Below are 25,773 nucleotides of genomic sequence, written 5' to 3'. Positions count from 1 at the left end.
AAAGATAAAAAAGTGCACTAGTTTTGTAGAAATTCATTTTTATAATAGTCTGTGATGATGAAAGAGGTTCTTTTGTTAATCTTTCATTGTAAATGATACTACTTATATGTCATTGTGAGTTTAACACGATCACATGCATTATTTTATCTATTTAAGATAAACCTGAAGAATAATAAGTCAAAATAATTATGATTTTTTATGAAGGGCAAAGTAATATTATATATACAATATTTGTATGAATCAGAAAATAAAAACAAATAAGTATGTTAATCCAAAATATTTCTGGCACCAGTATCTTGGAATCACTGAAAACTTAAGTAGTAATGAAAAATTTAAAAAGTTAATAAAAAATATTCCCAATTGAAAACAAATCAAAAGGCAGGAACAAAAAGTGAACCATGTCAATAAACACATAAAAAAGTCACCGAACCTTGGTGATGCAGCATGTAATCTTGTCAGACACTGTTTATGAGAATGACTACATATTAGTAATAGAAAGTATCCATTCTAAAACATGTTTAAGAGAAAACTGCAAGCAGTTTGTTCCCACTGATACACAGTATAAAGAGTTCCCTCTTACATAATTTTGGAAATATACCCCTAAAATCAAAATTGAATATTTCTCATTAATGAACTCTGTAAATATCACAGAATACTTTGGGAATTTTGCAAGTAGGCATTTGGAAATCCGGTGAGGCTCTGATCAAATATTAGCAGGATCCCAAATCTCTATGGTTCTGAAGACAAGTTTTATTTCTATTCTATATTTATGGCATTCTCTATAAAAAATACATAAGATATATTTTAAAATTAAAAAATCCAATTAATGAAAAGATCTTTAGGCCTATGTATTACATTACATACAAGAATCTAAAGCTACAGTAATATATTACTTATGCATAGTATTGGAAAAAATTACTATGCCACTAGACTTACAAAAAATGAATATTGAAAAGCCCTGAAAAAGTATTAAAAGTATGAATTATATTTTTTCAAGTAATACACACAGGCTTAGATTGCTGTCAATTATCGTATAGCCAAAAACATCCCAAGTCTAAAGCTGATACAATAAATTTTTCAGAAAGAGAAGCTGTTTTATGGTCTCAGATGACAGCTTTGGGTAACTTTCAAAAACTGATGCAGTTTTTGATGGTGATAGGAAAAAAATTTCAGAAGACCTCTAAGAACATGTCCAACTGACACTGGTACCTAGACACTGAACTATTAGATACTAATAAGCAATTTTATAGACTGTTATAGCTGGTGTATTTGTACGTTCTAACGTGCCCTTTGGCAGTGTCCCCCTAAGTTTATGTTCTCCGTCCCACACTGTAGAGTTGTCACCAGGAGGCAGCTCCCAGGCAGAGACTACATTTCTCAGCTCCGCCTACATCCTCATGTGAGCTAGTGTTACTTTGAAGGACTACAAGAGAGTATTTCAAGATGAGGCCATGACTATTACTTTCCCAGTAAATATATGTACAAATTTTTATAAGCCAAACAGCTTGTCTTTCTAAAATACAAAAAACAGGCAATAAATACATATTTTCGAGCTACTCTACATATGTCAGTAATTAAAAGACTTTGTCAGACTATAGATTAATGGAAACTAAATTTAATTAGAAGTAAGTCTGTAAGACCATTGCCAAAGTTTCCATATTAAATTATGACTTATGAGTAGAAGTAGATGAAACATAGAAGTTACTTTAATTTTTAATGTTATTATAATAAAATGGTAAGAATTATAATACAAGTTGCAAGGCTTTCATTTAATTTATCCAATAAAATAAGTTTAATAAATTTCTGACTGTATTTTTTAATTATGAAATTTCAAATCTTAAAAAAACTAAAATTATTTGAAATATATAGTTTCAACTAATTTCATACTAACCCTAATATTATTTTTCTACCAAAGTTAAGCTGACTACACTAAGAAATAAAGCTATAAATACACATATTATGTTAAAGAAGAACAGCATCACAAAACTGGAAACTTTGAGGGGTCCCATATGAGACCATCTCTACACTCTTGAGGTATTTTATCAGTGTTATGGAATCCATAATCCTAAGTGCAAAAGGTACTTGAGAGTGAGTGCTATAAAACAGAAACCTGCAATTATAGTGAAAAGTTATGGGATAAAAATCAAATATGCCTCCAGCCATTACCATTTTCTCATGAACTTTACATACTGATGGTTTCTAATGGTACCACCTTGGCTTTGTGAATAAACAGGCTTAACTGTTTTTTAGAATCATGTTTTATGCTTATATTTTATAAATATTATAGATACTGATTTATATATTTACATATTTATATTTTATATATGGGCTTCCCAGGTGGTGCTAGTGGTAAAGAACCTGCCTGGCAATGCAGGAGACATGAGTCATGGGTTTGATCCCTGGGTCAGGAAGATCCCCTAGAGGAGGGCATGGCAACCCACTTCAGTATTCTTGCCTGGAGAATCCCATGGACAGAGGAGCCAGGTGGGATATATATTTATATTGTAAAGGAGAGAGAGTTACATTTATTATCCTCATTTTAGATATGAAGAAGCTAAAATATATGAGAGGTGAAATACATTATCCCAGGTAATAAAACTAGTAAATGTTAGAGCCAGGATCTGGATCCAAATCTGACTCCTGAGAATTTTACCACTTGGTTATATTCCTTTCTGAGGCTCTGTTGTATGGGTTGGTTTCAACAACAATATATATGGAGGCTCTGGGATGGATTAAATGACATCACTTGGAAAGAGCTTTTTAGCTTTACAAGATGCAATGTATTGACTGATTGGAGAAGGAAATGGCAACCCACTCCAGGATTCTTGTCTGGAGAATTCCATGGACAGAAGAGCTTGATGGGCTACAGTCCATGGGGTCATGACTTGAGTGTAATTCATATGACTGATTAATTCAGTGATCACAGACTATATCTCTAAAGCATTTTAAAAGCATTTATCACAACATTCATAAAAACTTCATTCAGTATAAATAAAAATTATGTGTGATGCCTGCTTCCCAAGCAGACTTAAACTTTTCACATCATGTGGCAACTGAAGGAACTGAAGCTGAGAGAGTCCCAGTGCCCTGCCACACAGTAGTAGAGCAGACCATGCAGACCTGGTCTGAAATCGTGTATTGCCCAGACAGCAGGGGATGACGACAGAGGATGAGATGGCTGGATGGCATCACTCACTCAATGGACACGAGTTTAAGCAAGGTCCAGGAGATGGTGAAGGACAGGGAAGCCCGGCATGCTGCAGTCCATGGGGCCACAAAGAGTCGGACGTGACTGAGTGACTGAAAAACAGGCACTCGCTGGATTACTTGTATGTCCCAGGGAAACTTACTTAAACTTTGAGTCTCAGTTTCCCAATCTAGAAAACATAAGAACTGTCTTAACAGTGTTAATACATATAGAGAAAACATATAAATTCCCTAGTTTCATGCCTGACACATAATAGGTCCATCATAAGCATCACTCTTGCTTCTCCACTTCTGATTTTCTGTATTAGTTTTCTCTTGGTGCAGTAACACGTGGCCTCAAACACAGTGCTTAAAAAAATGCTAACTTACTGACTAATGGTTCTGTAGCTCAGAAGTCCAACATGGTTCTTCTTACTGAGCTCAAGTCAAGGTGTTGGCAAGGCTAAATTTCTTTCTGGAGGCTTTAGGACAGAATTCACCTCCTTTCCTTTCTAGCTTTTAAATGCCACCCACATTCCATGACCTGCAGCTTCCATCTTCAAAGTCAGCCACACAGTATATCTCTGGTTGTCATATCTTTTCCTTTGGGCTCATTCCTTTGGCCTCTCTTTTCCACTGTTGAGGACTCATGTGATTAGTTTGGTCACACATGGAAAATCCAGGATAACCTCCTTATTTTAAAGTCAGCTGATTAGCAACCTTAATTCCACCTACAGCTTTAAGGCCCCTTTGCCGTGGAACCTGATATACTCAAATATTCTGGGGATTAGCTCATTAATATTATTGGGGAGCTGTTATTCCACTTACCACATCCCGGTGCCCCATCAGCTACTTCTCTCACTGAAGACTGCGTCTTGAGGGAAGGGGCACTGGGTGTGTATCAATTCTTGCAATTTGCATGAAACTCAGCAAATACACAGCAAGAAAGATTATATGCTATATTGTGTTGGAGATTATTGGCTGAAGAAAAAGGAACTAGAGATCTCTGGAAAGTAATTTAAGGGAGAAACAACTGTTATGGAATGAATTGGGTCCTCCGCTCCTCCCAGCTCTATGTTGCAGCCCTAAACCCTAATGTGGGTCTGTTGGAGAATGTGGCCTTTGTGGAGATGATTAAGATTAAGTGAGATCATGGGGGTGAGACCCTGATCCAGTGAGATTAGTGTCCTCGTAAGAAAAGGAAGACACTCTAGACCTTTCTTTCCATGCACAGAGAAGAGGCCATGTGAGGGCACAGCGAGAAGGCAGTTGTCTACACCCAGAAGAGGGTCCTCGCAAGATGTGAATCCCGACGGCATCTTGATCTTGGGCTTCTAGCCTCCAGAACTGTGAGAAAGAAGTTCTGACCCAGTTTAAGCCACCCAGTCTGTGGTATTTTGTTATGCAAGCCCTAGCAGACTAATACAGTAACCAAATTTGGAAGGGAAAGTGACAAAAAAGTTAGTATTTATTGAGCAACTTAAATAAAGGGTCTTGGAGGCAGAGAAGATTACACATTTGGCTAAATGAAAGTATTTAATATAACCCTACAAATACCATAAATAATATAAAACAAATAAGGCTCATTCACTAATCAAGATATTCATGGTTAAATCAATACTGAATGAGAAAAGCACCTTGTAAGATGATAGATACAAAAAAATATGTAGGGTAAACTGTCCCTCTTGTACTTTTAAAATACACTCATATGTCCTCTGCACATAAAAAGTATTAAAAATATTTTAAGAATATATCTTAAATTCATAATAGCAATTGTCCCCAGGGATGGGATAAGACAGAGAATGGAGAACAAAGGGGATTTCAGTTTGATCTAAAATGTCCTATTTTTTAATTAAAAAATTCTAAAAGAAAATATAATAAAATGTTAGTGGGCACTGGATAATATTTTATTATTTTTCATACTTTCTGTATTTTTAGAATTTCCAAAATTAAAAACAATTAAACAAAATATAAATGAAGAAAAAAGTATAACCCTGGAAAGGTAATGAATTTCTAAAGTACTTCACACAATCTCTAAAGATTTTTTTTATATCTTTCTGATAAAAAGCTAAAAAAAAACCATGCTTCCTGCCTCAGTCATACCTGTCATTGGTTAAATGTGGGGGGCGGGGGGGGAAGCGCGGGGGAAAGTGTTTGAGGTTGTCTGTTTGGATCTGGATGTTTTATTCATTTCAGTGGGCTCTGGCATTCTGAGCAACCTTGGACAGCTGGCTGGCCTTCTGTCTGAATGACAGTTGCTCATCCCAGGCTTCATGCGGCTACGCCCCGTGTCGTATTTATAGAATGTCCAGTGCAGGCGTCTCAGGCTCCTGAGCACCGCCATCTCTCTGCTCCGGTCACACAGCTCTGCCTGGCTGGGGAGGGGTATGGGGTAGGTTTGGCTGTTGGTTTCTATTTGCAACTGTGCAAATGCTGTCATTTAAAACTCCTCCAATGGCAAAGAGCAGTAGAATAATGTAAGGGGAGCTAGGGGAAACCAACATCTGTTATGCCCTCACCTTGTGGCAGGTGAGTTATTTTGTTCAACTCTCAAACTGGATAAACTGCTATCTTTGTTTTCCGATGAGAAATGGGAGTACAGACAACTGAAATAATATCAATTACACCAAGTTTACACCAAAAAATGGTGGCATAAACATTAGATACTAGGTCTGGGAAATTCCCTGGTGGTCCAGGAATTAGGTTTGATTCCTGGTCGGGGAACTAAGATCCCACAAGCCACACATGCACCAAAACAAAAAAACAAAACCAGCTCTTTCTGATATGAAGGGCCATATTTTCCCCCCCAAAACTGCTTCCTTAAAGACAGTATTCACTCATTTGATAAATATTAATATTTATTTAGTCAGTACACCTACCAGGCACTGTACTAGTTACTGGATATTCTAAACCAGTTATCACATAGATGTGTACATCCAAACCTGGTTTCAATACCTTACAATTTACTCATAGCTAAGAAATGTTTGGAGACAAACCATTAAAAAGCTCCATATTCCCTTCCTCAAGTCCTCTGCTGGTTTCTTCATTACAGTTTTATTAAGAATGAAATGCTCAGGATTGAAGAGCCTACCCCATTGCTCCTTACTGATGCTGAAGTTAGGAGCATAGAAATTGCCCTAACAGTTCATCAAGCAAGACTTAAACTTTAGAGGTCTGTCTGTGGGTTTTTCTTAACTCATTCAAAATTAATCAAAGCAGCCAAATTAATGACGTCTTCAGAGGGAGGGCTCCTGACAGTATCTCCTAAAGTGGAGTTCAAATCATCTGCCAAGCAGCAAGGGAGAACAGACATAGAGAACAGAGTATGGACACGGGACGGGGGACAGACTGGGTAGAATGAATACAGAGAGTGTCATGGAAATAGATACACTACCGTCCGCAAAGTGGATAGCCAGTGGGAATTTGCTGTATGACCCAGGGGACTCAAACTGGGGCTCCGTGACAACCTAGAGGGGTGGGAGAGGGTGAGAGGGAGGTTCCAAAGGGAGGGGACATATGTATACCTATGGCTGCTTCATGCCAACGTGTGTGTGTGCTTAGTGTCTCAGTCGTGTGCGACTCCTTGCAAAACGAATACAATATTGTCAAGCAATTATCCTTTAGTTAAAAATAAATAAATTAAAAAAAATCATCTGCCAAGGATTTAGGAAAACTTAAAAGTAGTAGCTTTTTATTTCCAATCCAGAAAACATCCCTTGCTCTCCACCCTCCCTTCTCTAATTTCCCTAATTTCTAGTCACGTTAGAATTACTATATGCATTATTTTATAAATGAGATGATGAATGTAACTTAAGCCTTTAATTAATACAGCAGGCTGACAATGACAAATTTCATTCATATACAGGTTATGATCTACATTTTTTCCTGCCTGGAAACAACCTAATATGATATTCTACCCCAAGCTGGGCATCCCTGGTGGCTCAGATGGTAAAGAATCTGCCTGCAATGCAGGAGACCTGGGTTTGATCCCTGGGTTGGGAAGATCCTCTGGAGAAGGGAATGTCTACCCACTCCAGTACTCCTGCCTGGAGAATCTCATGGACAGAGGAGCCTGGTGGGCTACAGTCCACGAGGTCACAAAAAATTAGACATGACTGACCACCACTTTAACAACCCAAATTCAGACTATCATTTAGGGTAGCTAATGAACTCGGACTAGAAAGATATGAGAAAAACAGGCCCATTGGAAATCAGTTTTCCTTTGAAGTCATACAGGCAAAGCTCTTATGTACTGTACTTGTTTTGGGAGGAGGCATCACTGTTTAACTTTTCATTCCAAACTACAGTCTGCATTATTACTGCTTATCCCACAGAGTTCTATGTTGGCAACATGCTCTGGAAGACCAGAGACCACAAGATGTGGCACGTGTCCCACACGTCTCTTCCCCTGGCACCCACAGCAGACACTTCTGATGGGTCAAGACACACGTCAGTGACGTTGAATGTGGCCTCAGAATTCTTCATAAGCAACACTTGAGAAAGTGAGTTGAAATCTATTTGCCTTCCCTGCTGTAAGACAGAAACTTCTGTTTGATGCAGAAATCACAGACTGCTCAGGTTTTACTGATATGCAGTGGTAATGCTGGAAGTTAATATCTCCTATGTAATGGAGAACAGGTTTTATAATATGTGGAGTGCTAGCTCAGGTTTCAGGATCTGATATAAAGGTGTATCAGCAAAAAGGAACCATAAGTCAAGTATGAGTCACTTTTAAAAACCAATGATTATACCTACTTGAAAAAATCAGCAACAGTACAACTTAATCTTTCAAGCAAGAATATGATATTGAGATTTTTGTGTTGTTTGTACAGATGTATAGATTATATTATGATTTAATTATTAATATATTACACATACTACACTGTGAAACAGCACTGTCCTCTAGGACAGCTCCTTACCTTCTGGCATGGACACTCTTACATAGCTGCCTCCTAGACTGTACCGGGGTCTGTGTGAATAGTAGCACACGGCAGAAAGGAAGTCGCTCACTTCTGAGCTTGGTTATAGAACCCACTGCAGCTCTTGTTTTGGTGTTTCTCTTTCTCTCACTGTGTCTTTTGTTCCTTGCTCCGAGGAAGCCAGCTGCCATGTTTGTGCAGCCCTATGACCCTATCAATGGAGAGAGGTCCAGGTACGGTGAGGAACCGAAACCTCTCGTGTGAGCTTGGAACAAATATTCCAGCCCCACTAAGCTACTCTTCAATTCCCAGACCTTGCTAAGAGCTTGATTACAACTTCATGAGAAACCCAGACAGAGAGAGAATCAGAATGAGCTAGCAAAAGCACTTCTGGTTCTTGACCCTCTGAAACTTGGGTAAGAATATAAATGTTTACTGTTTAAGGCAGCAAAATTTGTGGGAATTTATTAAGCAGCAATAGAGAATTAATACATGAAATCAAGGCTATTGATCACAGTGAATCTCTATTTTTTTTCAACAGAAAAAAGAGTTCAATGAAAGCAATGTAGCAGCTATTCTAGTTTGTAATATTTAAGTTCATTTTTTACTATTAAACATAGATCTTATAATAATTTTGTTAAATTATAACATGCAAAGTATATGAACTTTTAAAGTGAAATGATGTCAAAAAACTACTGTAAATATGTAATAGTATATAACTACAAATGGAAGATAAGAAGTTGGGTGGTAAGATGGTCAGATTCACTAGATAGTTTCATTACAGCAACATCAAGATAACTGGCATTTTGTCATTGAATAGAAGAATGCGACAGCTCTTTCTCTAATGAGAAAATAAGAAAAATTTCCCTTGAATGCATTGACATATATAGCAAGTGAGTAAGCTCTGCCTATTGGCATATGCGAATACAAATATTTGTATATACACATATGCATATATAGAAGTTTGTTAATTCCGTGAAACGCTGGCTCTAACAATGCCAGCATTTTGACTGTACTTGTTTACACCAGGTAAAATGCTTTCTTCTCTTGTGTCAGAATGTAAGCAGATGACTGACTACAAAGTGTTAATGCATGTGCAATGGACGTGTGGGTGGATCGGAATATTCAGTGAGGACCGTCTTCATCTAGGTGTTCTCGGGCAGCACTGACAGTTATTCCTTCGCCCGAGGCTAGGCTTCCACCAGATGGAATCATTCAATTTCTGGGAAGACACTGACAGGTGTCAATCTCAGGGAAGAGACTGTATGTACACAGACTATCATCTACTTCAGTGTTCTGGAAAGGTGATTTCAGTCACTGTTCTTTCTAAGTAAAGGTGATAGAGGCAATGACCTGAGTTCATTACTTGCTATTCTTACCTCCAAACTATGATTCACATGGTAAATGAACTGCTGCTGCTGCTAAGTCGCTTCAGTCGTGTCTGACTCTGTGCGACCCCATAGATGGCAGCCCAGTAGGCTCCTCAGTCCTTGGGATTCTCCAGGCAAGAACACTGGAGTGGGCTGCCATTTCCTTCTCCAATGAATGAAAGTGAAAAGTGAACGTGAAGTCGCTCAGTCGTGTCTGAAACTTAGCGACCCCATGGACTGCAGCCCACCAGGCTGCTCCATCCATGGGATTTTCTAGGCAAGAGTACTGGAGTGGGGTGCCATTGCCTTCTCCGGGTAAATGAACTACTCCTACTCAAAAGGAACACAGTCTATCCAGGCTCAAAATTTTGGTTGGGAGAGTAGAAAGATGAAAAAATAAAAGTCTAAATAGTTTCAAGGAAGACATAAAGTCGATGCTTGCTTATTCGGACATTACTTATTTAGCAACCCATATGATGCAGCTAGGAGCTGAGATGAAACCCTCACGGAGATGGCAGTGAGGAGGGAGTGAAGAGGCCTAACACTTGACTCAAAGTGTATGCTCTGGGTCAGGTGTCATGATATGTTCTTTACATACGTAAACTCATTCATTCTGTGAGGAGTTCACTCTCTGAGGGTAATTGTCTTTCCATTTTATAAATGTAGACATTAAAGCACAAAGAGGTTAAGCACACAGGCCGAGGCTGTTCAGCAATTCTATGCAGCCACCAGCATTTGAACTCAACTTGCTGCAAATTCAAAGCCCATGCTCTTTTCCCTACACCAGAAGGCCTTTCTCAAACAAATGCACCAGCATTAGACCTTACACATTTGATTCGCATACAATCCCCTGGAGACTCACACTTCAGGACTGGTGATGGTTTAGTCACTAAGTTGTATCAGACTCTGGTGACTCCATGGATGGCAGCCCACCGGGATCCTCTGTCCATGAGATTATCCTGGCAAAAAACTGGAGTGGGTTGCCATCTCCTCCTCCAGGGGATCTTCCTGACCCAGGAATTGAACTCAGGTTTCCTGCATTGCAAGCGTGTTCTTTTATGCCATCAGGCACTCAAGGACTACTTACAAGCAATTCAAATTAGTCTGATTATTTGGCATCCTGTCTTCCTCAAATAAGAAACTCCTGGGGAAGATGGTAGTGTGTAGAGGATAAAAAAGGGGAATGGAGATAAGGAGATGGCCAGGCATGTTGAGAGCAGGGGGAGATGACAGCTCTGTCTCTATTCCAGCTTATACTGCTTAATATTCCCCTGCAGAACTGACTGAATTGTGTATAAGACAGATGTTCATAATGATTTTGTTCACTGGCCTTGGTATAAGAAGGTAGGCAAGCATGCAGTACTTTTAGAATAAGACCTCCATTAAGAATAGTTAAAGTAAAATAAATGTTGGTGCTGGATGGTAAGCACCCCATTCTTCCATGAGACAAGTATAGAAATCTAACTGAATCAAGATCTGTTTATAAATTTTTCTGGTCACATGTAAACACACCATGTTAAAATAAGGAGATGGAGAGGTGCCGCATGGGGGCGTGTTTTGGGGGGATGGCTTGGACTCAGACAACCCTGGATCTGTATCTTGACTCTGAAATTTTACTACTGCATGACCGTTTCTCCAGTGGTAATGGAGAGACAAGGATAGCCACCACTATGCTTTAAAAAATCTTATCTCTCTTGTGCTTTTGGTAGGAGTCAAGATTAAGGTCAAGGAGGAGAACTCCCTAAGGAATGTGTTTTTTTATGACTGGAGTGGACTATACAAATGCAGTGTCTCTCTCTATTTCTTCACAGAGACTGAGCTAGATCTCAAGGCAGTTAAAGGGCTTGCTTACCTCTCTTCCCTCCTCTCCTTGGATGCTATTCTCCTCCGTAGCAGAAGCCCAGCCCGAGGCTACTGTTCTAGCCCACAAAGGACAGTGGCTTAAACCTCTGGGTCCCAGGCGATGGGGCACACTCACTCTGACCCTCTCACATGTCTCTCTCCCCCTCATTTTCTTTGGTGGTAGGTGATGGTGCCGTTAGTATCCTTCCCTCACAGGGCACTGGGTAGGCTCTGACACAGCTGCGTGTCAGGATACTGACAGATGGCTAAGGCACAGCTGGGGTGAAGAAGTTCCCCACTGGGTCCAGACCCCTTTACTAACATTTTTCAAAGGCCTCTGAATTAAGAACCCTGGTTTACAGTGAAGGCTAATTCACCTTCCTTTGATGGAGCACTTCTTTGGGGGATCTTCTAGGAGACAGGCATGGCTGAGAGCAGGATGCAGCTCACCACCATCATATCATCCTATTAAGAGCTGAGCAATGCCCACTTTCCACATTGTTAGGAAGATTACATGATATAATGCATAAAAAAAAAACCAACACCTAACAGATGCCTGGTTGCTAAGCATCATCCCCCATCCCTACATTTATTCCCGTATGCATCACAAAATGAACATAAGAAAGAAAAGTGAAGTGAAACTTGCTCAGTCGTGTCCGACTCTTTGTGACCCCTTGGACATTCTCCAGGCCAGAATACCGGAGTGGGTAGCCTTTCCTTTCCCTTCTCCAGGGGATCTTCCCAACCCAGGAATCGAACACAGGTCTCCCGCATTGCAGGTGGATTCTCTACCAGCTGAGCCACCAGGGAAGCCCAAGAATACTGGAGTGGGTAGCCTATCCCTTCTCCATGGGATCTTTCCAATCCGGGTCAAACTGGGGTCTCTGGCATTGCAGGCAGATTCTTTACCAACTGACATAAATTTGAATGTGATTTTTCATTTTCTTGCCATCCCTATACAATAGTGATTCAAGTCTTTCAGGAATAAACATACTTAAAACAGCATATTGAAGCAAAATGTTCCTTCTGGAGGAGTTACGATTTGGGAAGTGACCCTAAACATAATCTGTACATGGAATTCCTGAGTTCTTTGCTCCCAAAGTCCCTTTCTCCTTCATGTGTTATAAGCTACACCTTTGCTTTGTTAATTACTTTTTGCTAGAGACCAAAAGACAAATAAATCAAGAAAATACTTTGCCAGCTTTACCCCTAGCTTTCCCTTAAATGTTTTTAAAATATGAAGCTTTTGAATTTTCAGTGTTTTAAATGTCATACAATTTTTCCTGCTCTTTTTTCCACCATGATGTTTTCTCCATATTGTAAATTAATGACGACTGTCTTATTAGGCATCTATTGTGTTCAAAATTTTACGGTAGGTGCTTAACTTTTAACAAGTCTACAAAGCACGTAAAATCCCCCGTATTTTTTGATGAGAAAACTGAGATGAAGAGAGATGTGGGAATCTATGTAAAATCACAGAAGTTAAAAATTCAAAATGTGGATATTGCTTAGAAAAATACTTGTACGTTTGAAAGAGCAGCAAGGACACATCTCTCTTTTCCTCGCCACGTGTACATCAAGGATCATTTGCTTAAAAAAGGCCATGTAAGAAAGTCTCTTGAGATCTGAAGAGTCAGTTGGGAGTCCCGTTTGTGTTCTCCTAACTCCAACTCTGACATGAGAAGAGTTACCCAGAGCACAGTGCCCAGCAGCTAGAAAACGCATTTCTGCCAAGACTTTAAAAGAAAGGTCTCTGTCAGTGACAGTCTAGTACAGCAGAAAGAATCCTGGTGGCAGAAGACTTGGATTCTCTTCTGGTTGGGTGATTTAGTTAGCTGTGGATTTTTGGGCAACTACTCTAGTACTTATTTTCTTCATCTATACATGAAGGATGTTCTGAGAATCCAGTGAGATGGGATCTGTTCTTATACTGTCTCTTTTATCTGTTCTGTTATATATTGAATGTTTTTCTTCCCTATTAAGTAAATTCCCTAATATCAGAGAAACAGTCTATACATTTCACTATAGTATGGAATATAGCCTGCCACACAGCAAATGCTCAAAGAATCTTCGCAGAATGAATGAACTGTGTATACTGTAAAGCATGAAAAATGTTGATTGTTATTAGTATTATTGTTAATAAGTTTTAAGACACAAAACAGATTTTTTCAACAGATATTAACTTTGCATAAATATTAATACTTTTAGCCAGAAATGAATTAAGGTAGTAACATTTAGGTTTAAATGACAGTCTTGTTCCAATTTTTTGATGTTTCCCTTGAATTAATTATTAGGTTTTTCCTCCCTAAATGATATTAACATTTAAATCACATGAGATGAAAATGGTAAACTTTCATTTCTTGATACTAATTTTTGTAACCTCCAAGAGGGCTTCTTGGTTTTACTGATTATTCTGCAACTTCCAGGTTCTCTCCAGATGTGAAGAAAACTGCTTCCTTGGTTGGGATGCTTGTACTTACTTGATGAAATACTTGATTCCATCTGCTGTGTAAGCTTCCTCCCACCCGTAAGGTAGACCTACAGTGAAAGGAAACCAAAAATACATTTAATAAGATGATAAAGATAACTTTATTTCCTGGGCACAGAATTCCCACCACTTTACAATCATTTGAGTATGTTTCTTGTACAAAATAATTGTCTAGAAAGGAGGAATTAAAACAATTCAGATGAGCTTTCATATTCAGCATCTTAGAACACAATAAATAAGTCTTCAGTTAACAATCTGCTTTAGTTGCATTAAATGGATTATGACTTGTCATTTACATGTGGTGAGCGTTTTTGTCAGCAGGATTCACGCCGAAACTTGTGGTGCAGCGGATGGTTTTTGCCTGGAGGTAGAAGGATGGACAAGATGGCCTCCGCTTATCTATTTGGGCTTAAAGTTTCTTTAATTGGCTCCCTTTACATTCTTTTGCTCAGTTCTACAGGGAACTGCTATATGAGTGCCAGATCAGCAGGGGTTTGCAAGTAGATCTTGCACAAGACAAAATACCTTATGAAGTTTGAAAGCTTAGCAAAGTGATTTACCTTGGATTGTGGTATTTTATTTCATTAATTAAGAATTTTGTGCACTAAACATAAATGGCCAAATAATTTGCTAAACTTAGCTTCCAGCTCTGTAGTGGGGTTGAGAATAATTAGTCAGATGTAAAAAAATGCAGATTGAAGTAAGCAAGCAATTATTTCACCATATTTCTGTAAATGAGTACATTTTTATCCTCATCATGCCAACAAAACAGGTTCAGGTTGAGGCAGCCCATTCTCTTATATTCCAGTTATGGGTAGGTTGGCCTTCCCAGGTGCCACCAGTGGTAAAGAATCTGCCTGCCAATATAAAAGGTCCAAGACACATTTGATCTCTTTCTGGGTCAGAAAGATCCCCAGGAGAAGGAAATGGCAACCCGCTCCAGTATTCTTGCCTAGAAAATTCCATGGACACAGGGGTTGCAAAGAGTTTACTGCTCATACATGGGTGGTACTCCTTTAGAAGACAGGGTTTCCATCTCTTGGCTCCACCCCTGAGTACTATTAAGGGTTGTAATTGGATCAGTCTTTGGTACTGACTTATCAAGTCTCCTTTGAAGTCTCCTCTGCCAAAGAACAGACTCATGGCACAGGTAGCTTACTTCTTTAGAAAGTAATTACGCTATAACAACAAACCATTGACTTCACTTTCAAAGTCTCAGCAAGCAGCAGAGCAAAAATCAGGAAGAGCAACTATGAATGAAATAAAACCTTACTCGATCACCATTTACTTTGCATTCTTTGAGAACAGCTCTAAGTATGCTGTTTTTATAACTAAGAAAAACACTTTTTATATTTACCTCCAATATTTTAACACAAGTTGTACAAAATAAGACCTTGGCCCAAAACTATAATTATTTCCTCTGCAGATTAACATAGGCCACCTAGGAGTTTCTCTTACTTCTTAATGAATAAATCTTTCTATTTTAAGCAGAAAAGAAGCATTTCTGGGGACTCATCATAAGCAAATGACTAGTTTCTTAAAAGCCCCTGAAGTGACACTGTATACATCTCTGCTAGTATTCATGGCCAGCACGCATTCAGTCAGGCCGTGATCAACCGCTGCTGCTGCTTCAGTTCGTATAGATTTATCTTCTTTACGCTTTCTGCATCTTTGTACAGATCACTTCATTCTTCACTGACAAGTCTCTCACTTGAAGGGAAGAATCTGATGACTATACACAAAAACCATGCTTTTATGACAAAAATGTTCAGAAATGCCAGGAATGCTAATCAATAAGGCAAAGACATGCTAAAAGTAGAAAGACATTCTAATGGGACCAAGATTTTTCTTTAAATGACTTGTCTGTCAAGTGCAGTTACAGTCATATTTCTAATCTTAATTCACAGGTCTTTTTTTTTTTAATGAGGAGAAAAAAATATGCATTTTTAAAGATAGTATCTTTTAATCCATAGGATCCTTTGAAATTTGAGATTGACATTGGGATACCACATCCCCATGCCATCTAAATAAAGTTTCTGTCTGATTATTTTCTTACAATTATTACCAGGACTATACCTTCACAACAGACTTATTAAAGGTACCAGTTTATATCTATATAAGTCAAAATGATTATCAATGACTGTAGCCATCAAGATATTCCTGTGAATTAAATAGTATTTTAGAATAAATTATCTGTTCTGAAAAAACAGTATTTCCTTTTAGGAAACAGGGTAGTTTCTTCTTTTTCATGCAGGTAATACAGTCTGAAAAAACAGCTTGGGGATTAACATGATAGTGGCTATATTTCAATAAGAGTTCATTGATGGAAAACACAATCACTGTCCATTTATAAACTAAAAACCACAATATACTGATAAACCAAATATCCTACTTTATAGAGAAAGGGCACTTTTGATTTCTACAAGCTTGTATAACTATGATAGATTCAATTTTCCCATAGTAAAGGTTTTCATCACTTCATAGTAAGTGATTTGGGTATAAATACAACATATTATCTAAATACTTTTTGATAATTGTTATATTAGTAATAGACTCAAGGCATTAAAATTTTTCTACCTTCTCCACATCTTTATACTTGCAAATACATAATGCTCTTATTTTCCTTTTCTTTTTATATTTGCTTTAAAACTGTTATGACAACTATTGTTTCTGACCGCAAGTATTTGTTTATGAACCCTCACATAACATTCTTTCCATCACAGATCATTTGTTCCAGTGGACTCTTCATGAGTACTTTGCCAAAGTAGGAGTTTCCTGCAAATTCAGCTTAGAATACTGGCTGTCACCTACACTGTGTATCCAAAACCAAACTCCGCACGCGTCCATACAAAATAGCTCCCTTCCATTTCCCCAGTCTACTTATGTATTAAAGTTCTCTTTGTCATATTTGGCCCATTCATTAAATATTTATTGATCATTTTTTGTAGTTGACTAATTTTATATGTTCAGCATTTTACTTGGTGTTCGACAGATAATGAATAACAAATAAACTTGGACCTTGGTCTTATGGAACATTAAAAAAGTAATCATAATTAAAGACATCATCAAAAATAAGAATAAGAACTAGGAAAAAAAAGTATTGAATACTCTGAAAGAGTAATTCATAGCACAGACAAAAATTAAACTCCTTAATACATAAATAACTTCTACAAATCAGTAAAAGAAAAGAAATGACAAATAGGAGTCTGTAGAACATTCAAGACATGAACATACTTAAAATATGAAAATAAGCTTAATTTCACTCTTCACAAGAAAAATACAAATTAAACTACTATGAGAGGCCATATTCATCATGTTAGTGAAGGGTAAAAAGTAGTTTAATAAGACATTGTGTTGAGGCTATGAAGAGGCAATATTCTCATATTGATGGGCATATAAATATGATCACATATGTAAGGGAGAACCTTGTCAAGATCCACCTAAACTTTAAATGCCAATAACAATAGTTCACAATAATGGAGTGGCATATATTGGACACTTGTTACACATGTACCGACTTTCTCACATCTCACAACAATTTTAATGGTCCTGTTATTACCCTCATTTTACAAATGAGGAAACAGGCATGGACAGCTTCCATCACCGGCCCAAGGTTACACAGCTGGCAGATAGTAGAGGCCAAAGTATTAACCACTTAGGTTGAAAAATGTTAGCTGCTCAGTCGTGTCTGATGCTTTGTGACCCCACGGACTATAGCCCATCAGATTCTTCTGTCCATGGGATTCTCCAGGCAAGAATATAGGAGTGGGTTGTCACTGTGAATTCACATAGTGAATCTAGGAGATCTTCCTGACCCAGGAATTGAAGACGAATCTCCCACACTGCAGGCAGATTCTTTACCATCTGAGCCACCAGGGAAACCCCTGAACTGGCTCCATATGATCCAGCAGTTCTTCTAAGAATTTATCTTACAGATAACCTTTATGTACAAGGTAATTAATTATAAAAATAAAAGATTGAAAATCTAAATAACCTCCTTGTGGGCTGATTAAAGACAACATGTCAGATACGGGGATACTGTCCAGCTGTGAGGAAGAACAAGAAAGTGTTTTATGCACAGTTTGGAGAAAGGGATGAAGGAGGAAGGAAGAATCTCTGGAATTGCTGGAGTCACCCGGGTAAGATGTGGGCAAGAACGCTCTAGGCTGCAGTGACAGCAAGTGCAAAGGCTCTGGGAGGGGGAAGGGCTTGGCACACCTGAGGGACTGAGGCAGCACTGGAAGGTGGTGAGCAAGGGCGAAGGGGAGTGACAGGAGAATGGGTGGGGAGACAGGGTTTGCAGGGCCTGTGAAAACTGTTTGAAAGTTTCTTAAAAGGGAAGCAGGAGACTTGCTGCTGCTTAAGATGAGGAAAGCTGCGAGAGAATGTTGCTCTGACCTTATACGGGGAGAGCCGCACAGCTCCGAGACTGGCTCCTCACTGAGCCGGCCCTCAGCTGACCTGGATTCCAAAGGGTGGTAAGCCCCCGTGAGAGAAGACGGGCCATGTGAACTCAATCTCTCTTGGCAGAGCACAGGATGAAGTGCTGCCATAAAAGTAGGCAAGAAGAAGACCGCTAAAGCTGTGATCAACCTGTAAAGCCTGCTTATCGGCTCGCAAGGGAGTTTGGTGTCCCCAGAGCCCTAGATGCAAGAGAGCCTGCTTTCTCTTATGAGGGAGACTGAGGGTGGGCAGGAGACCTCAGAGAGTCTCTGGGTGGTGCGGGTGCACACAGGACCCACACAGGTTCAAGGGTGCAGCAGGCGGATCATCCACGCCCTGGATCCTCCTCTGACACGAAGTAATAGTGGCTGCAGCTGGAGAAGCAAGGGCCACCATGGACAGGACTTTGTGTGACACAAGGCTGCTCATCTGTTCCTGGGGGTGGGGCAAGGAACTGTCACAGCCCCCGTCCCTCCCAGACTGCAGGAAACAGCCTTTGCCCTGGGGGTGGGGTGGGCAGAAAAGCTGATGTCTTCACCCTGCGCTGACACTAGTCGACGGAGAGGGGAGGGCAGGAGGCCGTCCACATCTGGAGTCCTGCACTGACCTCCACAAGGCGGGGGCAGGAGGCCCACCTGAGCACTTAGCAGCTTGCTAACAGGGCAGGAAGGCTGTGAATGCCCTGCCCCTGAGACTCGGGCATAGGGCCTGCCTAAAACCCTAAAAGACTGCAGTAGGAAAGCCAAGAGCCCCTCCCACAGCCCCTATTCCCCCCATCCACCACTCACCTGGCACCGAGCTGCCTGCTCTGGGGGAAGGCGAGAGAGCAGACAGGAAATATGTGCTGAGTTGGCAGCAGGTATCCTGAGGGCCCCCACCCCCAGCACCCCAGACCTCACTGAAGCACAAGAGGACAGCAGACAAGCACTGGAGGAATGAGAAGCCTGTGGCAAACTTAGCACAAGCCTAGAAACAAAATGCAAAACCAGCCTGCCTACAAATGAGGGTGAATAACCCTCCCCACACTAAAGGCCTGACAGAAAAGACAGACCCACATCTGAGTTTAAATAACACTTGCCTCAGTCCCTATAGTTTTGTACCTTCAGTGAATGACAATAAAAATTATGAGACACAGAAAAGCAAGAGGAAATAAAAAGATCCATTGCCAAAAGATAAAATCGCAAACAGAACCAGATCCAGAGACAATGCTGAGCTTTAAGATAACTACACACTAAAAGATCTAGGGAATATAGTGAATTATGGTTGTGTGACTGCAGGCTTGCTCATTACATGGGTATATTATGCAGAAGGTAGAGACTGAGCTTGTTGAGGCCCAGAGTCTTGTTAAATGATGGGATGGAAGGAGAGAGAACCAGGTGAGCTGAGGGACTGTGTAAGAATGATTGGAACAATGGGCCCCAGACTTTAAGCTGAATAAGAAGATGAGAGTAACAGTGGAAGCTGAAGGACAGAGAAAGCAGATCTCACTGAAGACGGTAAACCATGTTTTGAGCTGGAAAGCTGGGAGGCTGGAGTGGGAGAGTCAGGAGTCTGAACCACTGTCTGTTGGTGCCAAGGACTGTGGTGGGAATGGAAGACCACAGTAATCTGGGGAAAAACGGGCGTTGGACAAAATGAACTGGAAAGTAGGGGTGGTGGACTCACACAGATGATGGCAGGAGCTGGGATGGGGAAAAATGATGGAGAATGAGAATTCTAAAAATACAACAAAGACAATAGCATCAGTCTCAGAGAGCTCAAATAACCAAATCTATCTGAGAAAACTTTTGCTAGTGTAACTGTTATAAAAACTCAAACACATTTGACTTTTAGCATCTGATATCTTGAGAAAGGGCTTCCCAGATGGCACTAGTGGTAAAGAACCTGCCTGCCAATGAAGGAGATGTGAGACCTGGGTTCGGTCTCTGGGTCAGGAAGATTCCCTGCAGGAGGGCACGGCAACCCACTCCAGTGTTCTTGCCTGGAGAATCCCATGGCAGGCTACAGTCCATAGGGTTGCAAAGAGTTGGACATGATTGAAGTGACTTAGCATGCATGCACCATCTTGAGAAAAAGAGAAAGGAGAGGGCAAAAGGTTGGAGAAAGCTGGCTATGAGAAAAAGAGAAAGTCTCTAACTCACATTTAATGAAGCTTCACTAAAGAATGTAACATTCATCACATAGTGAAACTTTTTTTTTGCAGTCACAAAATCTGAATCTATATGTAATATTCCTCAACTATAAACTGAAAAACCAAGGGAAAGTAATAATCTTGTGGAGTCTGTATGACAGTAAGGATAGCAGTCATCTTGCCTAGCTGACAGGGTTATCATGAGGCTCTTATCAAAGAATATATAACTACGCAATGATATACAAAAGGAGACTGCTGTTACTCAGAGTAAGAAAAATAATAGCTCCGTCTTCATCTTTTATGGTTCTACAGACATAGAGTATTCTGGATGTTTAATACAGGAAAGGTGTTTATCTACAGGGGAAATCTCTACTAATATGCTGGGATATTTTTTTACAATCTTCTCTTAATACAGGAAATCATATCATCTCTATTTCACTCATGCTAACATTTAGTAAAAGAATAACAGAAACCAGTGGGACAATCTGACACTCACTGAGTGGTGTGATGATAAATGTATAACAATGAGCTTTTGGGGGCAGAAGGAGCCCTAATTTACAGTATTTACTGATTTCTGTGGTGTAAGCACTCCTACCAATGACTGATTTCAAGCTACTTATGTGATGTCAATGAACTATAGAGTTGGGAAGAAATGAGTAGCAGTATTCTACGATGTAGATTTCCCAGACATAAGAGACATAAATAACCTCAATGACAAAGATAAGAAAAAGAATTAGGAAGTGCTAAGTTTTGAGCATTTATGTTTCTTTTTTAAAAAATATTTAAATTGAAAATTTAATGTAATTTTTAATTGTTAACAATGGTTATGTTTCACAATTAGCTCACAAAATTCTTATAAGACGCTACTAGCCAGCTTCAGTTTAACCACTGTGGAAGAGATCTCTTATTTCCCTGGTCCTAATAGAAAATTCCAAAATTCAAGTAGAATAGATGGAAAATACTGTTTTGTCCAAAAGATGATTACATAAAATCAATGAGTCTCTAATAATGTGGAGAATCACTATCCTAACAATAAACTATGTATTTATCAAATGTTTTACAAATTTATAAAAATATTTAATAAATATTAACTCAGTTTAACAATCATTTGAGATAGGTGCTATTATTAACCTCATCCTACTGAGAAGAAACTGAAGGAATAAAGAGGTTTAAGAACTTGCCCCTTGTCATACTGTTAATAATGGTACAGTCACAATTTGAATCCAAGCAAAGTGGTGCTAGCCTATGCTTTTAACTATTGTCATACTGCTTCCATTTCCTTAACTTTTGTTAGCATTGCTAACAATCAATATTTTTAAATGGTCCCAAAGTATTTTGATTAATTTTTTGAAGAACTGAAAAAAAAACCCCCAAAACTCTCAACATCTCAAATTCTGCATTATCACCTAGAAAAATGCTCTTTTGAAAGAAACTGAAATAATTTATAGGCTTTAACACAAAGCAGTCTATTTTAGAGAAATTCTAATGTTAGATTTATAATTGCACAAGTTAATTTGTAGGTATGACTTGCAGTGCCAATTTTAAAAGAAGTACTAGCTAATTTTCCTATGAAAAAGGAATCTATTATACTGAGAGATGGTTGTAACCTATAAATAACCAAATAATATAGTATTTTAAGTATAAAAACCTTCTAAGGAAATAATTTATTAAAAAACTATATAGATTTCCTGAATTGTGCTTTAAACAGTCCTTAACAGACTGGCATAAACTCTATATTCACAGACAATTTTGGATTTGTGACTGATTTTTTACACATGGTCACATACATCGTCAGAAAGCGAAGAGGAACTAAAGAGCCAAAGCTATGGTTTTTCCAGTAGTTATGTACAAACATGAGAGCTGAACAAAGAAGGCTGAGCAGCAAAGAATTGATGCTTTTGAAATGTGATGCTGGAGAAGACTCTTGAGAGTCCCCTGGATAGCAAGCAGCTCAAATCAGTTAATCCTTTGGCCCTCTGATGTGAAGAGCTGACTCATTGGAAAAGACCCTGATTCTGGGAAAAATTGAGGACAGGAGGAGAAGTGTGGGTGACAGAGGATGAGATGGTTGGATGGCATCATCAACTCAATGGACATGAGTTTGAGAGCAAACTCCAGGAGACAGTGAAGGACAGGGTAGCCTGGTGTTGCTGCAGTCCATGGCGTCACAAAAAGTTGGACATGACTTAGTGACTGAATAGCAACAATACACATTATCATTTAACCAAACAAAAAAGCAAATGACTATATAATATAGGAAGATTTTATGTTTTTATATTTGTATGTCTCAAATTCAGGAGTTTAAATGTTAACATAATTAGACAAGTTTTTTTCCAATTAGAGGTTACTCATTGAGCAGGTTAAAAGCTATAATACATTAAAGGAACAAAATGGTAAAAATATTCCCAGAAGTTATCTGGTGTTTCATAGTCTTCTTTATCATATCACTCTTTCTGGGCAACTATTACCCTAATATCCACTTAGGAAGATGGAAAAAGCTAACATTTATTTTCTACATTTCTTTTCCCAACAGATGCAAAAGGCAGTTATTTTTACAGTTAAAACTAAGGGGTGATTTCCCTTAACTCTGATATGCACACATTCGAGAAGCCAGCTGAAATGTTCTTTCCTATGTAGCTAGCTTTCATCCCATGACCCAGACTGAAGGCAAGAATGCGGGATTTCGCTGGGTATTGTCTCTGGGCATTCAGACAATGCTGGGGGAATGATCTGGTTTAGGTTTGTTTGGCTTAAAATCAATAACATAGAGTAGACTTCATTTTGTGCACTAATAGGACTTGGCATAAAACATACTGAGACTTTCTTCACTAGAGATGTCTCTCTGCATCAGTCAGTCAGTCAGTTCAGTCACTCAGTCGTGTCCGACTCTTTGCGACCCCATGAATCGCAGCACACCAGACCTGCCTATCTATCACTAACTCCCGGAGATTACTCAAACTCATGTCCATCGAGTTGGTGATGCCATCCAGCCATCTCATCCTCTGTCGTCCCCTTCTTTTCCTGCCCCCAATCTCTCCCAGCATCAGAGTCTTTACCAATGAGTCAACTTTTTGCATCAGGTGGCCAAAGTATTGGAGTTTCAGCTTTAGCATCAGTCCTTCCAAAGAACACCCAGGACTGATCTCTTTTAGAATGGACTGGTTGGATGTCCTTGCAGTCCAAGGGACTTTCAAGAATCTTCTCCAACACCACAGTTCAAAAGCATCAATTCCTTGGCATTCAGCTTTCTTCACAGTCCAAATCTCACATCCATACATGACCACTGGAAAAACCATAGCCTTGACTAGACGGACCTTTGTTGGCAAAGAAATGTCTCTGCTTTTTAATATGCTATCTAGGTTGGTCATAATTTTCCTTCCAAGGAGTAAGCGTCTTTTAATGTCATGGCTGCAATCACCATAGGTAGTGATTTTGGAGCCCCCCAAATTACAGTCTGCCACTGTTTCCCCATCTATTTCCCATGAAGTGATGGGACCAGATGCCATGATCTTCGTTTTTTGAATGTTGAGCTTTAAGCCAACTTTTTTACTCTCCTCTTTCACTTCCATTAAAAAGCTTTTGAGTTCCTCTTCACTTTCTGCCATAAGGGTGGTGTCATCTGCATATCTGAGGTTACTGATATTTCTCCCGGCAATCTTGATTCCAGCTTGTGATTCTTCCAGCCCAGCGCTTCTCATGATGTACTCTGCATAGAAGTTTAATAAGCAGGGTGACAATATTCAGCCTTGACGTATTCCTTTTCCTATTTGGAACCAGTCTGTTGTTCCATGTCCAGTTCTATATGTTTGTTCCTGACCTGCATATAGGTTTCTCAAGAGGCAGGTCAGGTGGTTTGGTATTCCTATCTCTTTCAGAATTTTCCACAGTTTATTGTGATCTAATAGTCAAAGGCTTTGGCATAGTCAATAAAGCAGAAATAGATGTTTTTTGGAACTCTCTTGCTTTTTTGATGATCCAGCAGATGTTGGCAATTTGATCTCTGGTTCCTCTGCCTGTTCTAAAACCAGCTTGAACATCTGGAAGTTCACGGTTCACATATTGCTGAAGCCTGGCTTGGAGAATTTTGAGCATTACTTTAGCCTAAATGTGTGTGTGTGTTCCTAATTACTTTTAAGTGTACAAAGATAAACAGGATTTCTTTAAAGCACTGCCACTGTTACAATAATAAAGGTATTAAGAGGTCAGTGGCTGCTGAACATGAATTAATCCACATATTAGAAGGGAAAATGAACTGCATCTTCTTTCTTCTCCATTCAGCAAGACTGAATTCAGTAACTAAGTGTGGCAAAGCTGCTGTCAAGTATCTTGATTTCCTCTGGTTAATGACAACATATTATCAGCAATATGTTAGGCAGTCTGAACTGGACACTACTATTTGTTTGCAACTAAGAGTCAACTGACAGTAATAGGTAGACAAACTTGATGTAGGAAAATAGAAACAGAAAAAGGGAGAGGGAGAGAAAACATAAAAGGGTACTCCTTAAATTCAGGCACAGTAAACTTGGGCAGAAAAAGTGAGCTTAGAGACAGTGGACTGAAATTTCTAGATTCTGTCTCTCAATCTGATTTGGAATCTCATCAAACTCTCCCTGGTCAAAATCTCCTCATGCTTGTCCAGCAGGGTAATCTCCCGAACATTCTCAGCAGTACCTTGGGCTCTTTATCTACCTAGGGCCTTGGATCTCTTGGAAACTTCACTCAACAATTTTTCTACTCACATTTGTTTAGTGGCTACTATTCAAGGACTGGTAAATGGTGACCAGATTCAGAACAGCCCGGGCACTCAAGAAATACTGTTGACTGACTGCAGAAATTTGACACCTGTGAAGGCTGATGTTTCAGGGAACCCAGCACATATTTGAAATTTTATCATTGTTATTAAGGCCTTTGTACTCACCAGGAGATTTTCACACAAATATTTGCACAACTGTTACTTGTGGATTTTGACAACAGGATAGTAGAGGACCAACAGACATGCAATTTTAGAAACACTATCACAGAGCAGATGAAATTAAATCAAGATCATTTATGTTTCTACCCAGAGGGCAAATAATGGAACTCTAAGCATCACTAGTACCTAATCATGTAGCATTTTGCTTTTAACATCCTTGTTTTAAAATTTTTTAAAAATCATAAAAACAAAACCTCTTTTGGAGGTTTGCACGTGTGCGAGCATGTGTGTTAAATCTTTTGTCAGTTGTGTCCGACTCTTTGCGACGCTATGCCCGCCAGGCTCCTCTGTCCATGGGATTCTCCATGGCAAAAATACTGGAGTGGGCTGTCATGCCCTCCCTCCAGGGATCTTCCCAATCCAAGGAGCAAACCGCGTCTCTTATGTCTCTTGAACTGGCAGGCAAGTTCTTTACCACTAGT

General features: G+C 39.3%; 1 protein-coding gene across 2 annotated transcripts in view; it reads right to left on the bottom strand.

The window, feature by feature from the left end:
- Positions 1–25,773, bottom strand: part of STXBP4 (syntaxin binding protein 4) — a 198,002-nt gene that overhangs the window by 6,166 nt on the left and 166,063 nt on the right. For both annotated transcript variants that reach the window (XM_068978558.1, XM_068978559.1), the window contains one exon: positions 13,798–13,855. In XM_068978558.1, coding sequence (XP_068834659.1) covers positions 13,798–13,855 — 58 coding nt within the window. The remainder of the gene's footprint in view (positions 1–13,797; positions 13,856–25,773) is intronic.

Source organism: Capricornis sumatraensis, chromosome 8, assembly GCF_032405125.1.
Source record: "Capricornis sumatraensis isolate serow.1 chromosome 8, serow.2, whole genome shotgun sequence".
NCBI classification, from domain to species: Eukaryota; Metazoa; Chordata; class Mammalia; order Artiodactyla; family Bovidae; genus Capricornis; species Capricornis sumatraensis.
The sequence above is the reverse complement of the archived record's forward strand: the minus strand, read 5'-3'. Positions and strand labels throughout refer to the sequence as shown.